The sequence below is a fragment of the Gymnoscopelus braueri genome, assembly GCF_963280865.1.
Source record: "Gymnoscopelus braueri genome assembly, chromosome: 21".
Taxonomy (NCBI): domain Eukaryota; kingdom Metazoa; phylum Chordata; class Actinopteri; order Myctophiformes; family Myctophidae; genus Gymnoscopelus; species Gymnoscopelus braueri.
Window position 1 is genome coordinate 12,832,846 of NC_137623.1, and position 16,515 is coordinate 12,849,360.

The 16,515-nt window shown below is 39.2% G+C and overlaps 1 protein-coding gene across 1 annotated transcript; it reads left to right on the forward strand.

Annotated features, from left to right (window-relative positions):
• Nucleotides 1-12,442: 12,442 nt before the first annotated feature.
• On the forward strand, nucleotides 12,443-16,240 carry LOC308076875 (uromodulin-like; the record flags this gene model as incomplete). The annotated part of the gene is made up of 8 exons (XM_080417395.1): nucleotides 12,443-12,463; nucleotides 12,973-13,720; nucleotides 13,958-14,256; nucleotides 14,602-14,744; nucleotides 15,176-15,418; nucleotides 15,748-15,907; nucleotides 16,007-16,088; nucleotides 16,221-16,240. The coding sequence occupies 8 exons, from the start codon at nucleotides 12,443-12,445 to the stop codon at nucleotides 16,238-16,240; spliced, it is 1,716 nt and encodes a 571-aa protein (XP_080273521.1).
• Between the last annotated feature and the right edge of the window lie 275 nt (nucleotides 16,241-16,515).

Below are 16,515 nucleotides of genomic sequence, written 5' to 3' on the forward strand. Positions count from 1 at the left end.
TGCTACACAGGTGATTACAATTGTGGTTAAATCGAAATGATTTTATTATCCTTAGTCTAAGTTTTACAATTATTATGAGCCTATAAACTATTAGAATGAATTATCAAACAAACAATAAAGATACTACACCAGATATATATTACATCGGAGCTCCGAGATACACGCCTCTCAAGCAGGTCGAGAAGTTTGTAATAACATAAGATTTTTCTCATCAAGCTTTTATATCTCTGGCATAAAGATTAAAATAAAAATCATCAACAGGAGTCGCTGTTGATCCATCGTAGGGGATTGAGCATGCGGCCCCTAATCCCGTGCCATCTCGCGACCCATCGTTGGGGCGGGCAAAGGCCCCCTCCCTGTGTGTTCATTCTCCCACGGCTACTCCGGGCTGCAAGATGACCTTGGCTTCTTCAGGGTACCTGTGGAATGTACCCTCCCTAAAACTCCTCTATTTTCTACTGTGCTTATTAGATAACATTATATCAAGACCTCTTTAAACTATGATCTCATCTCCTGCTCTGATAAACAGTTTTTTTAATATAAGGGTATATTGACGCAGTTATACTAACACTCAACACTATTAGACCTACAAATTATTCAAATATACGCACAGTATAAAATCTAACTATTAGTGTATTGCTCAAATAAATCTGAATAGCTGAGTTTAACTCTAAAAACACTAATTTCCTTACAATTCCCCCTTTTCCACCTTTAAAAATAGGTGGAATCTAAGAAGGGAAATTATGGAGGACCGGGTACACCTAAATCTACAGTGTTATGTCACAAATCATTGCCATTTGGTCCTCGTGTGTGTCTGGGTTAGGATAAAGGTTAGGCACGTCTCTTCAGGTGCTGCAATGAAAAAATTGTAATTAAGACACACATTCTCCCATGCCACTACCAACTGCGAACAGCCAAAACCCCAAAGGACTGCCCCAATGTCCCCCTTAGCTGACTGGTGAATCACATGGTAGACCTGACTGGCTGGGGAGGAAAAAAGACAGACAGACAGACCGTCCGACCGACAGACAAAACCTCCTTCAGCCAACATAAAGCAAGCATAGCATGACACACACAGATTATGCTGGATTCTGGGTATACCTCCTGTCCGTTTCTCCTGTGTCTGTTAGAAAAATAGAGGCTTTCAATGTAATTAGGGTCTGTACACTTTGTAATACATTTTCTACACATTTTGCTCAGGTCCAGGGGCGTCCCCCTTCAGACCTGTAGATGGTCCTCGAATGTGTCGCCCTGTGGTTAGTTTGTATGGGGAATAACCAATACTGCTGTTAACAGATGACTGTACAAAAGTTAATACAATCGCACTGCTTACCTCAAATTTTGAATTGAAACACTATTGTAATATTGTTTTGGGCTGCTACACCTCTACTTTCATCATATCTGACCAAATTATTTTTAGAATGTATTCATTCTCAACTAAACATGCCCCGCGCCATCTGCCACTCGTTAAAAAACATTCCTTGTTCTTATCATATATTTTATTATTATTTATGTTCCTTCTAACATTCACTCCTAACCCACAAGACAATGAGATACTTTAAATTTACTTATTGTCATATTTCTAACATTCTCACATTCCTTACTTATTGAACTTACTAGATGCCATTTAAGTCTTCAAACACTTTCCAACATTTAAGAAGCATTTAAACACTTCTAATTTATTCCATACTATACTCTGTTGATTTAGTACTCTTCTAATTCTGAACTTTTAATACAAATACACTAAACTAAACTAAACTTCTCTGTCTGTTCATAACCTCCACTTACATACAGGCCGTGGCAAATCACCCTCTTGGCCTCCTTAGCTCTTTTACTTCTAAACATCACATACAGAAGCTCTCCCTCCTCTCTTTCTCTCTCAAGCCCTCTGATAACATTCTTTTTTCCATTCAACGGCCCTCATTTAATATTTTAACAAACTTTCTTCTCCTATTGTTCCAAACTTCACCTCCACTACGCCTACTTACTTAATTACTACATACACTTGTAATCTTTGGTCAGGGTGCCAGTCAGTGTATAGTGTGAGTTTTCTATGTACAACAATGTATCTGCCATAACAATGTATACTACAGTATGTGGTTGCAGGAGTTTTCTCTGTGGACTTTAATGTTATGCTATAATCCCTCAGTAGGCTACTTGTCTCTCCCCCTTTTTCTGAAAAAAAGACTGCGCTATTTTTTTAGAAACACACAACTAAAGGTGCACTCTGCCCTACTTCCGCCATTTAATACTTTAATTACCAACTAGCCAGAGGAAAATTTGCTTTCACATGGTTCGGGGCTGGAGACCCTGGTTTGACATCTTCCAGTGGCTCGGTCGCGTGACACACTCCTCCACACTCCTCCTGCCGGAAGACAGACGCAAAACAGTTTATGTTTTCCTGAGCACCCCCAAAATGCTCATTCGATATAGTTCTCTCTCCTGCACGTGTCGCATGTGCATTGCAAACAATCCAGTAGCATCGTTTACATCCCAGGTCGCATAGACTGACCCCTTCACGCCTGTAATGTCTCGTCCAATAGCTGCAGACAGTGTCACTTCATGTGAAAAAGCAAATTGTCCAGACCATAAACATCGTGGACCCCTCGGATGTGAACGCAATTATCCTCAGCAGGGTTATTTACTTTGAAAAATGGCAGTTATAATAATTTGGCAGTTAGCAGTATTATCATCATTATTATTTATTCCTCTTAAACTTTTGCTTATCATGTGTGTGAAATGCTGTTGTCGTGCGCATGGTTTCGTATGTGTACTGGCACTTAAATGTCATGTTGTGTGTGTCCGTGCGTGCATGCACTCTGACCTCTCTCCTACTCTCTCATACTCCCTTCTATTCACTTTTCTCTGCCTTCTCTGCTGGTCCTGCTTAACCCTGTAACCTCCCTTTCCTGCCTTAACACCTTGCTTCCCCCTATAACTAGTCTGTTCTATTCTGCCTCATTTAAGATTGTTGCTGGCTATGACCACCCTGCTGGCAGTCACCGTGTGTTCGCTGCCGTCTGGGTTTTGTGCAATCACGGGCAAAATGTCCCATATCATTGCAGTTAAAACATCTGACCTGAGACATGTCACGTGGATCCCTATAACCCCCTCTTCCTCCACCATATCCTCCTCTTCCTCCACCCTTATAGTACCCATGGTTGCTATTTTGCTGTTGTAACCGCATTTGTTGCATTAATAACATCTGTTGCATTTGCTCAAATGAAAACATGGGCGTGGTCTGTGTGTTCGGCGCCTGAGGTTGTGATGTGGGAGCTACCTGTACCACTGGCTGTGTAGGCACTGTGTTAAGATCAGCTGCATTCTTTTTGGCATTCTTTTTGGTTGTACTAAGCTGTTGTTCTACCTGTTGTATTTGTAATCTGAGAAGCCTTATTGTCATATCAGCAATTGTCGCCATGTCAACTTTTTTACAGCAGGGGACTAAGGTACTGCTATTTTTACCACTCCCTAGTAAATGGCAGTATTTCAGTATTTCTCATACAACTGTCCTTCCGCAGTAATTTGTAACAAAGCGGCTGGATGTGGCACTTAATATGATTCTCACTGAAAATGCCAATTTTTATGATCCCCCACGTTACAATCTATATAAGATAAAACATGAGACTACTCAGTTAAACACATTATAGCAGTGATTTATTACTGGGTATTTCTCTGCCTGCCCTGTGTGTGTGTGCGAGTGTGTGTGAGAATGTGGGAGTGTCATGTGGCGGCACCACTACTCAAATTCTGTCTCCCTTTTTCATTCTAACTTTCTCAGGGAGTTTTCAAAAATGCTCAAAAACTCTCACTCATTTGTGCCTTATGTCAGGAACCAATGACAAATATTTGGCTCCCGAAAATTACTCAACACTTCTTCAAAATATGTTTTCAAATACAATTCACTAGAAGCACCAAAACACATAAAAAACACAAAGTTCCTAGCGCCCAGAATTGTAATATCTCGTAAAATTATTTTAGAAGTTTCAGTTTTTTTTTTTTTAAGAATTATTTGTGTTGCAACACTTTTTTTTTTTTTTTTTTTTAAATCAACTTTCTAATGTTTATTGTAAAATTTGCTATTAGTGCCCAGAATGCATAAAAAAAAAAAAAAAAAAACCCAAAAAAACACAGTTCCTAGCGCAATGAACTGTAGTATATTATAAAATGTATTTATAAACTGTTTACAAGTTAATTATTTACAAGTTAACTACGCGCTCCAACGAAACCACCCTTATATCCCACACAGTAAATATGATATATGCCAGACTTCGCGAGTCTGTATAACTCCTCTTGAGTTATTTTTATTGCCGTCTCGTACGACTGTGGACCCCCAGCCCATAAATCTCTTAAATAACACTATTTTATCCACTTCGTATACAGCTTAGATACTAGATCAAAGTAAATGCTCAACGTATGCGTTTAAAATAAGCCAAACTCCCTATTTCATCAGCCACTTATACAATTTAGATACCGGATCATTGTAAATACTGTACGTCCGCTTCAAAAATAATCTGGGAGTTCAGCAATTCATCTCATTATCTCGTTGCCGCTCTGCACGACTATCCAGCTCCCCGAGTCCTCTGGTAACTTATCTCGTTATCGTCCGCGACGATTATAGTTTATACTGCACAGTTCAAACACGTTAAAACCACACTGCGTAATGACAATTCATTCACCCTGGCAAATTTGGTTATAAATCAATGTCCTACAATAGCTAAATTTATCTCAAATGCTTTGGGATTACGACAATTGCTTATCTCAGTCAAACAAACTCAGGTTAGAGTAATCAATCACTGAATTCGTCGAAACAGGCTTCAGCAAGCCTTATCTTTCACCCCGGGGCAAGTTTGCTCAAACCGAGACAAGAAAGCCGAGACCGGTTACTGGAATGATGTCCAGACGGTCAACCTGCCAAAGGATTTCCCTCCACAGAACCATAAGGGTTTCCGGCACCAATTGTTGGATTTACTGCTGAACCTATGACACCATTTAAAAGTAAATCATCGATAAGGTACTTGGTTCAGATGGTTCTATAGAGTGAGAGGAAAATCCCTTGAAATAATTGCTACACAGGTGATTACAATTGTGGTTAAATCGAAATGATTTTATTATCCTTAGTCTAAGTTTTACAATTATTATGAGCCTATAAACTATTAGAATGAATTATCAAACAAACAATAAAGATACTACACCAGATATATATTACATCGGAGCTCCGAGATACACGCCTCTCAAGCAGGTCGAGAAGTTTGTAATAACATAAGATTTTTCTCATCAAGCTTTTATATCTCTGGCATAAAGATTAAAATAAAAATCATCAACAGAAGTCGCTGTTGATCCATCGTAGGGGATTGAGCATGCGGCCCCTAATCCCGTGCCATCTCGCGACCCATCGTTGGGGCGGGCAAAGGCCCCCTCCCTGTGTGTTCATTCTCCCACGGCTACTCCGGGCTGCAAGATGACCTTGGCTTCTTCAGGGTACCTGTGGAATGTACCCTCCCTAAAACTCCTCTATTTTCTACTGTGCTTATTAGATAACATTATATCAAGACCTCTTTAAACTATGATCTCATCTCCTGCTCTGATAAACAGTTTTTTTAATATAAGGGTATATTGACGCAGTTATACTAACACTCAACACTATTAGACCTACAAATTATTCAAATATACGCACAGTATAAAATCTAACTATTAGTGTATTGCTCAAATAAATCTGAATAGCTGAGTTTAACTCTAAAAACACTAATTTCCTTACACTGACCTCATCACTGTTGTGTCAATACTCAAGGTAATGCACACCCTCTGATGTAATATTGCTTCATTAATTCATTAAAATTCATTAAGAAATGAAGGAAATATGTTCTTAACTTACTTCTCTAACTTATGCTGGACAGATGGACAGAATTATGGACGGACGACAGACAGCTCATGTCCTGTATCAGGTTGAACATCAGCTTCTACTGGCTTATCAGTTTTCCCCTAAAATATATCTTTATGTGCTGTGGTTAACATTTAGATACATTAGACAACATGATTTTACTGTATATTAACACTACAGACAGTTGTGAAATAAAGTATATTATAGTGTTTTTATACTTTAAAATACTTTGTATCAGTGAAAGACACATGTTCAAATCAATGTGTGTAACTATAATGCCCATTTGAACCTATTTGTATAGTTTTGTTTTATTTTGTTAGCTTACATTTAACACTGTCTGCTGCACATAGCCTAATGCTGAGCATTGCAAACTTTGATCCATTATCACTGTGTCCACTGTCCATTATAAACACTCTTATGCCTGGTGGAGATAATAATTTTAATCTGGTATGGTTTAAATCAGTGGTTCGCAACCTGTTGGTCGGGAAAGATTCTGGGGGGTCCCCAGATGACAGTAAAGTGACAATTTAAGGACTTTTAAGACCTTTTTAATACCAAAAAAAAAAAAAAAAGGCCATTACTGCATCAATAGTAATCAACAAACTATTCTATAAAAGCTGGTTAAACATTGGCCAAATTGTCAAATAATATAAGAAAGAGATAAAGATTGTGAACAAATATCTTGTAGATCTGCTACTTTTCACAATTTTTATCTGTGGAACAGAGTTAAAGAAAATGTAATGCCTCAACTCTTACGTTCCAAGTGCTTATCAGGGTGGGGGGTCCCCAGTTCAAATATGATTATTTTGGGGGGTCGTGGCCTGAAAAGGTTGAGAACCACTGGTTTAAATCATCTACATTTGTTTTGTAACTTGATCTGGCAAATATCTTGTAGTAGTTTTATTGTGTTATGCATCACAGTGTTATATTGCCCATTAGCAAGCAAGCAGGCTAACCCACCAATCTAGAGCCCAAGTAGCTGAGCTGCATCACAGCCAAATATAACTAGTAGTCATTTATGATTATGAAACAACAATTTGATTCCCATCTTCCTTTTTCATGCTGATTATCAATAACAATTAGGCCTCATTAGTTAAATGTTTCTACAGTTACAACAAAAGTGACACTTTTGCATGTCTGCATGTAGGATTATCCTTTGTCTCTGTCAAGACTTGTTTCAAAACAATCCACCACTGTCATGATATGAGCATTTAACTTTCTGTCACTAAACTCAGAGCAGCCATGAATTTTATTATGTGTTCGAGTTGGGAAGCGCTTGTTGTAAATCTTAGCGTCCTGTGTACAGGTCAGGTAACACCCGTTTCTAAATTGCACATAATGCAGGAGGAATGGGCTGCCTGTTAGTGGAGAATGTTGCAGAGTTTGCTTGAGGCTATGGGGTGAGGGTCAGCTGTTGTCATATTATGAAAACAATATGAAAGTTCTGGCAGAAAAAGTGTAATATTTGCAACTTTTGCAACTCCACGAGATCGGGTGAGAACCTACAAAGTGCTATAAATTAGAATCAAAATGCAATGAGTGTTCTAAGGGTTGGCTGCTGGCTCGCTGGACCAACCGGAGGGATAGCACACCCCCTGGCATAATGACCCGATTTCTGGCACCGCCTGCGTATGACGGGACCTGAAAAGTGAGGCTGGAAGTGTCTATAGCAGCAGTTCTCAAACTATGGGTCGTGACCTAAAGTGGGGTCGCGGGGAGGTGCTATTGGGGACGTGCAGTGGCATCCAAAAAATATGACTTTTTTTTTAATCAAGAAACAAGTGAGGTAAAATCAAGAAACAAGGAAAAAAAGTGTGGTTGTCGCCATCAAAAAAACTATTGGCTTGACTCCTCATACACACACACACACACACACACACACACACACACACACACACACACACACACACACACACACACAGCTCCGCCTCCAACAGCAACCCAGAATAAGCAGCAACAAGACAACACAAGCCCTTGCTGATGCACACAACCTGATTTAGCTCTGTTCATCAACGATTTACTTAAGCCGGTAGCATTTGCTGGCAGGTGCTGAGCATGGGTCCGGCAACTTTTACATCTGTCTTTGGTAGCTACCGTTGTGGAAATGTTACCTGTAAATCTCTGGAAGAAAACCTATGGAATCTTCAGTAAAAAGAACAAGTCCAACGTCACGATTCTGTCATTATTGTTATGGGAAGTGGAGTTTAGCTCGCTGTTGAGCTGAAGTTCAGCTTACACTTTGGCAGGAACAGCACAGTTGCTTTGTAAATTATTTGTGCAGTTTTAAAATCCACCAAATCGAAAAGAAAAATAGAGCTCACCGAAAAGAAAGAAATAGAAATAAATAAAAAGGCTGTGAGGAAAAGGCCTACATAGACAGAAGTGTTTCCACCGAGCCAATCATATGAATTAATACAGTCACCATGTCACAACTAGCAATCTTCAACAACAACAACAACCACAACCACAACAACAACACAACAGACACACTATAGATTCACATCATTCTTCAACAAGGCTCTGCCTCCTTTTTGATTGATTGAATACTTTATTTAGAAAAGACATGGTAACAGTAGGCCTACATGGAAGTACAATTCACAATACAAGGTCCTCTAAACTAGATCGCTCATAAAAGCACAATGGCTTATTTCCTGACCTCATCACTGTTGTGTCAATACTCAAGGTAATGCACACCCTCTGATGTAATATTGCTTCTTTAATTCATTAAAATTCATTAAGAAATGAAGGAATTATGTTCTTAACTTACTTCTCTAACTTATGCTGCTCGACAGATGGACAGAATTATGGACGGACGATAGACAGACAGACAGACAGACAGACAGACAGACAGACAGCTCATGTCCTGTATCAGGTTGAACTTCAGCTTCTACTGGCTTATCAGTTTTCCCCCAAAGTATATCTTTATGTGCTGTCGTTAACATTTAGATACATTAGACAACATGATTTTACTGTATATTAACACTACAGACAGTTGTGAAATAAAGTATATTATAGTGTTTTTATACTTTAAAATACTTTGTATCAGCGAAAGACACATGTTCAAATCAATGTGTGTAACTATAATGCCCATTTGAACCTATTTGTATAGTTGTGTTTTATTTTGTTAGCCTACATTTAACACTGTCTGCTGCACATAGCCTAATGCTGAGCATTGCAAACTTTGATCCATTATCACTGTGTCCACTGTCCATTATAAACACTCTTATGCCTGGTGGAGACAATAATTTTAATCTGGTATGGTTTAAATCAGTGGTTCGCAACCTGTTGGTCGGGAAAGATTCTGGGGGATCCCCAGATGACAGTGAAGTGACAATTTAAGGTCTTTTAAGACCTTTTTAATACCTAAAAAAAAGAAAGAAATAAAAGAAAAAAGACCATTACTGCATCAATAGTAATCAACAAACTATTCTATAAAAGCTGGTTAAACATTGGCCAAATTGTCAAATAATATAAGAAAGAGATAAAGATTGTGAACCAAAATCTTGTAGATCTGCTATTTTCACAATGTTTATCTGTGGAACAGAGTCAAAGCAAATGTAATGCCTCAACTCTTACGTTCCAAGTGCTTATCAGGGTGGGGGGTCCCCAGTTCAAATATGATTATTTTGGGGGGTCGTGGCCTGAAAAGGTTGAGAACCACTGGTTTAAATCATCTGCATTTGTTTTGTAACTTGATCTGGCAAATATCTTGTAGTAGTTTTATTGTGTTATGCATCACAGTGTTATATTGCCAAGCAAGCAGGCTAACCCACCAATCTAGAGCCCAAGTAGCTGAGCTGCATCACAGCCAAATATAACTAGTAGTCATTTATGATTATGAAACAACAATTTGATTCCCATCTTCCTTTTTCATGCTGATTATCAATAACAATTAGGCCTCATTAGTTAAATGTTTCTACAGTTACAACACTTTGAACACTATTGTCAAAACATTCTTGCCAACCACATTCTGGATTACAGCGCAATTACATTTTCCTAGTCTTTAATACAATTTGATTTAGATTATGTGTATTTAGGTGGGAATGTATTATTTCTGAGCCTATAATGCAGAAATATACCCACCCGGACAGATTTTTAGGACTCACCTTTTGAACTACATGCTTTTGTCCTGTAACATAAAACCAGGAAAATAAGTCACCAGTCGATGGCCAAAACGCAAAACCTCCTATCTGAAAAATTAACATTGTTGAGAAAATGAAAAAGAAAACTACAAAATGTTGTATCTTTTTAGCACAATGCTATTTTTTTATGATACCCATCACATAATACACCGTTTCTGGATTTCTGGACTATATTAAAATATTATATGTTAATTACACTGATTTCATATTGCAAATGCAGATAGGAGGTTATTCCCCACTTTTCCTGGCTAATTCTGCAGATAGGATTTTTTGGCATTTCAATGTTAAGTGATTGCATAACTAAATAATGACAAACTAGAAAAAGAGCACAGGTCTCCGCCAGGTGTCAGGTACGTTATTGTGGCCTCCTGGTGGCGCTATAATAGGCCAATGTGAAAAGGGTGCCATTTATTCTTAGGTCTTTCACGGCAATCAGACACTGCATTCATGATTTGAGGCACTTTGTTCCAAAAATGTGTTTTGATAAATTAGACCTTGCGGTGGCGCTATAACAGGCCAATGTGAAAAGGGTGGCATTTCTTCCTCGGCCTAGTGGGAATGTGCGTGTGAAAATTCACGGAAATCACAAGCTGCGTGCATAGTTTGAGGCTTTTTGTTCAAAACGGACCAATCCTGCAAACTTTGGAAGCCAACCATAGGCAATGAGGATGGAATATGGAAAATCGGACAGATTTGTGTTGATCACATGACTATAGAGATACTGTGAACCGATTTGCATGACGTTTGGATAAAATCTGTAGGAGTAATGTAAAAAAAAAGGGTTTTGCACAAATCGGCCTCCTGGTGGCGCTATAACAGGCCCATGTGAAAATTGGGGTAGAGGTTCTGAATTGGCATCCAGGGAGTGTGTGTGCACAGTTTCGGAGCGACCGGGCCAACGGTGCCAGAGATTAGCTGCTAACACACAGACAGGACACACGGACGGACAAACGGACGGACGGACAGGGGCGAAAACATACTCTCTCGCCATGCCTTTAGGCCTGGCGGAGACAATAATACTGGCTGTAAATACATACATTTACAGCTGCAAACAGTTGCATCAGTGGTGTGGTTTTTCCGGAGGTATACAATAATCATTCCCTGCACGAGATGCGCGTGGTCGTGGGTATACGCTAGCGCGTTTTCAATGGATGAAATGGTTAGTATTTGCATTGAATGCTGGGCAATGGTGGGCAGTTTCTTGAGAATGGTCATGAGCTGATCTTGTCTGTACAGGTCAGGTAACACCCGTTTCTAAATTGCACATAATGCAGGAGGAATGGGCTGCCTGTTAGTGGAGAATGTTGCAGAGTTTGCTTGAGGCTATGGGGTGAGGGTCAGCTGTTGTCATATTATGAAAACAATATGAAAGTTCTGGCAGAAAAAGTGTAATATTTGCAACTTTTGCAACTCCACGAGATCGGGTGAGCACCTACAAAGTGCTATAAATTAGAATCAAAATGCAATGAGTGTTCTAAGGGTTAGGGTTATATATTTATATATGACTGTAATCGTCGCTAAAAACAAGAGCGATTACCAACAGAAGCATATTGGGGGATTTGGATATTTTTTTGGGGGGGCACTAACCACACGTTTAGCTGTGTTGCTCATTCCACGAATGCCCGATCCTTACAATCTGTACCTCATTGTAAAGGTGACTAATCAACAATAACAATAAAACACAATACCAATTAGTATTATTAAAGGGGAGAAATAATCGACCGAAGTTACGTTTCCAAACTTTTTTGTGGGAAGTTATAATGTTTATTTTGTTTTGTATTTCAATTATATTTTTGTTGTTGTTATTTTGTAGTTTTAGTTAACTATATGGGAGTACGGGGAGAGATCTATAACATTTTAAGATAAAGGGTTGTCCAGGAGGATTTCATAATTGTTGTCGTTATGAGTTTCAACAGTATTGTACTGCTTGACTGCATGGACGATAGAACCCAGTGACCCACACCTTGTAATGAGATACGTGTAGATATGACTCAGCTCTATGCCTGCTTTTATCGCCTTATCGGAACTAAAGACGATTCCAGTTTTTCACGTCTTTTTGTTACGTCACCTTCCCAACCATCAATCATGGAACGTCACTTCCGGAAATGGAGATGTTCAAAAAGTGGGCAGTCACTGTTGAGCTCTGGAGGCTTATAAATTCTCAACTCCAGTTTGAATCTTAACACACAACCTCTTTAAGGTAAGGTAAGGATAGGTAAATAATTGTATATTAGCACCTAAAGATTTCTGTATAATAACATATTTGGTCAATTTCTATATTTACATTCTATCTTTTTTTTCCTTTGTGATGTTGTAGTCTGTCTAAAAATGTTTTTTACATTTTCAACAGGTTTGTGACAGATCTCCAGGATGTGGACCATGAGAGTGTCAGCTGTTCTGTTAGTTCTGTTCATACAGAATGTTACTGGAAACAGTCCAGGTAAGCTGCCTCTAATGTCCTCTTATTGGTATAGATATGATGTTTAGTATTTTTACCGATTTCTTTAACTTTTAAGTGCTTTAAAGATTTTTTTACAAATTTTAAGTGTGTTAAATGTGTGTGTGTGTGTGTGTGTGTGTGTGTGTGTGTGTGTGTGTGTGTGTGTGTGTGTGTGTGTGTGTGTTTGTTTGAACAGGATGGTTGGGCATGTTGAACAAATCTGTACAGTTCTGTAGCTTGTTTCACCAAAATGACTTATCTTAAATGTAATAGTGATAATAATAGTGATAATAATAATAATAATAATAATAATAATAATAATAGTAATTATTATTATTATTATTATTACCCTTATTATTACCCTTATTATTATTATTATAATTATTATTATTATTATTATTGTTATTATTATTATATAATGTTCACACCTGCCAAAATGAATAGCCTGAGAATGTCTAATTCCTTTCATAGGTACAACTTTCTTGAGCTGTGAATCCTGTCATGATCAGGCTAAATGCCTGGAGTCTCCCGTCAAACCAAAGAGAGGCGACACCTTCTTCAGCCAATCAGTCTCCTGTGTCTGTAGAGATGGCTTCGTCGGTGATGGCCTCACCTGTTACGATGTAAAGCTCTGCACTAATTCCTCCTGTTGTCACCAAGGTTTCAGATGGTCACCAGAGAAAGGCTGTGTGGATGTTGATGAGTGCTCCCTCCCTGAGGCACCCTGCACCCTTGCGTCTCAGGTCTGTGTGAACACACCTGGCTCCTTTGAGTGCCTCCTGCCTCCCTCCAGGGCCAAAAGATCTGTTGTTCGGTTCTCCTGTGGCAATGTGGTTTGTCCATTAGGTCAGGACTGTATCAACTCTCGCTGTGCAGATCCCTGTGCTCACTACACAGTACTGAATGATGCCTGGAGAGCGACAGATTACAATCACGATGGTAACTATCGCTGTGACAGAAGTGTCAACTGGCAAGGGTGGTATCGAATGTTCCTGGGGCAAAGCAGTGCCCAGATGCCAGAGACATGTGTGGAATCCTACAAGTGTGGAACGTATATTACTCTATGGATGAAACAGTCTCATCCTGCAGAGTCAGATGGAATTGTACAGCGCAGTGTCTGTGGTCACTGGGTTTCCGACTGTTGTCGATGGAACGAATTGAATCACGCACCTCCCATCCACGTCAAGAACTGTAATAGGAACTACTATGTCTACAAGTTTGTAAAGACAACAGCCTGTCACGCTGCCTATTGTGCAGGTAAGTTGGTGCTGTAAAATTGTTCATAACATATTAATCTATAATATTACAGCTTGTTTGGTGGTGTTGAAGGCTTGAAAGCTATAGTGTGTTGTGTAAGTGTACATAAAATTAAGAATTGTTCCATATTTCCTTTACCTTCCTATCTTTCTCCTCTTTAGTCAACATTTCAGCTTCTAACCTTGTTTGTTAAAGATGTGCTGTAATAACTCTCAAACCTGGATTTTACCTTCCTAGATTTATCTTCAAAGTATCCTCAAGCCCCTCCAGTTCCTGTCACTCAACCCCCTTCAACTACTGTCACCCAACCCCCTTCAACTACTGTCACTCAACCACCTCCAGCTTCAACTGCTGGACTTATTTGTGGTCAGAGTCAAATCCAGGTTGGTCTGCTGCTGACTGGTCTGCAATCCTCTGGTCTGAATGGATCCTCTGGTCACCTGGCCGACCCGCGGTGCTCATCTTTCACAGAGCGTGATGGAACAGTGTGGTACCAAGTGGAACGTCAGGCTGACACCTGTGGGAACATATTGACGGTGAGGATTTGTCTGATGACTTGTAGCTGTTTTATAGGATTGTCTTCATCAGCAGTTGTTTTTATTTTGTGCTGTGGCTGCCAAAGTGATGTTGTTGGCCACAGTACAATATATATATATATATATATATATATATATATATATATATATATATATATATATATATATATAGTTGGAATCCAAACTTATTTTGTGGTTGGACAAAGGTTGTTTATTTTTTCAATTTTTAAACTTTTTTTTCAGTCATTCTGTTTAATTATGTGTTGTACTTGTATACTGATACTTTGTTTCGAGCTGGCTAGATGATTCACTGGACTGACCATTCAGTTAACCTCTGTCTTTCAGACCAACAACACCCACGCCATCTACTCCAACAGTTTATTTGTCAATCCTGCAAATAACTCACTTCCTGTGAGTTTTCCCTTCTCCTGTGTCTATCCTCTGGACACAGAGACCAGCCTAGATGTGGCCATCAGACCAAACCTTCAGTGAGTAACCTATTTTCAAAATTGCAAATGATAGTGAAAACACAGTGAATATACAATGTATTGTGGTACAATAAATGTGAACTGCATTGCACCAAACAGCCTTGGTACAGAACTGTGAAAAGACAGACAAATGAAAAAAGGTTACAGATTTAAGTGTGTTTTGAATGGTTCTTTATTAATTCATCTGCCATTGTTATAATGGCCTCTAGTTGCTGCCATACAAGAAGAGACTAGTATATTACATTTCAGGCTTCAACTTGTATGCCACATTTTATACTTAGTTAATGTTGGCCATTAATATGTATTTTTTTCCAAGACAGTTCTTAAGTTTGCACTTAAAAAATGTTCTGCTATAGTGACAGCCAGCCACTCGGCCAAACCAAACCCATCTGATACCGCTTGATCCTTTAAATGATATGTTTCCTTGACAGGCTTAAAGGTGGCACGTCAGGTGTGGGTTCACCAACCAACACCTCCATGTCCTTGTTCCAAAACTCCAACTACACAGAGCCTTACCCAGCAGGCCCAGTCACCCTGCCAGTGGGCTCTGCCCTGCATGTAGGAGTATCTGTAGGGGAAACAGATCCAAGGTTTGCGGTCGTTCTGGACGACTGCTACGCCACTCACTCCTCCAGCCCTGATGACCTCATGCGATACTTCCTCATTCAAAACAAGTATGTTTCATTCTTCAGCCTCAGCAGATGGCTTGTGTCACAATAAACAAACAATGAAAGAGAGCGTTGGGTGGGAGTGGGGTATGGGGTTGTGATATCAACTATAATGTGAAGTCTTAGTCCAGAGTCTTTGTATGAATGTAAAATCCTTATGAAAAGAGAAGAATGTTGGATGCAACAGTGATGTCGCATGAGTCTACAATAGCGTAGCATTTATAATGTGAAAACTGTTTATTATAAGTTTAGTGTCTTAGTATGAATTTAAAATCATTTAACTAAAAAGAAAAGACTGACGGATGAGCCTACAACGTGACCCTTCTTTTCTCCAGGTGTTCTATCAACCGTCGTCAGGTGAAAGTGGATGAGAGCGGCTCTTCCCTCCAGGCTCGTTTCTCTGCCCTGCTCTTCCTGTTCCATGGAAACTACAGCGATATCTACCTTCACTGCAGCCTCCACCTGTGTGACCAGAGAGCCTCCTCATGTTCTCCTGTAAGTTTCACACTTTCTTTCCACACTCTGCTGTTTCACACCAGACAGTTAAGTCAGTAGCAAACTGTGTGCTTACTGCTATTCCTTCACCATTCACAGGTTTGCTCAGGGAGGCGTCGCCGTCGTCGCTCCGTTTCCACACCTGTACGCTTCAAACCCATCACCATTGGACCAATCACCTGTGAGTATCAAGAACAACATTTTTTTTTTTATATTTTATGAAATACAAGGATCTTAAGTGCTGACATCTCAATAATGTTAAAGTGGATTACATTAGTTTTTTTGTGTTTTTCTCTTTGCTTTGGATCTTCAGGGGACAAGCTAGTGGAGTGAACCAGCGGACATCGTTAACTGACTCCAATATATTACATTTTCTAATCGTATGATTTTTATTTGGTGCGTAGGTTTCATAAATATGCTATGCTATGATTAATCTAATCTAACTAATCATTAACCATTTTTATATTTCTCTCTTCTGAAAAAAATAAACAAATACTGTCAATAATATGGTTACAAATAAATGATGATTTGAGCATTAAATGGCAAATCTGTGTCTGCTTCTTCAAGGTTCAAGTCCCAAATAAATCATTATATAGTTATTTAGTAAA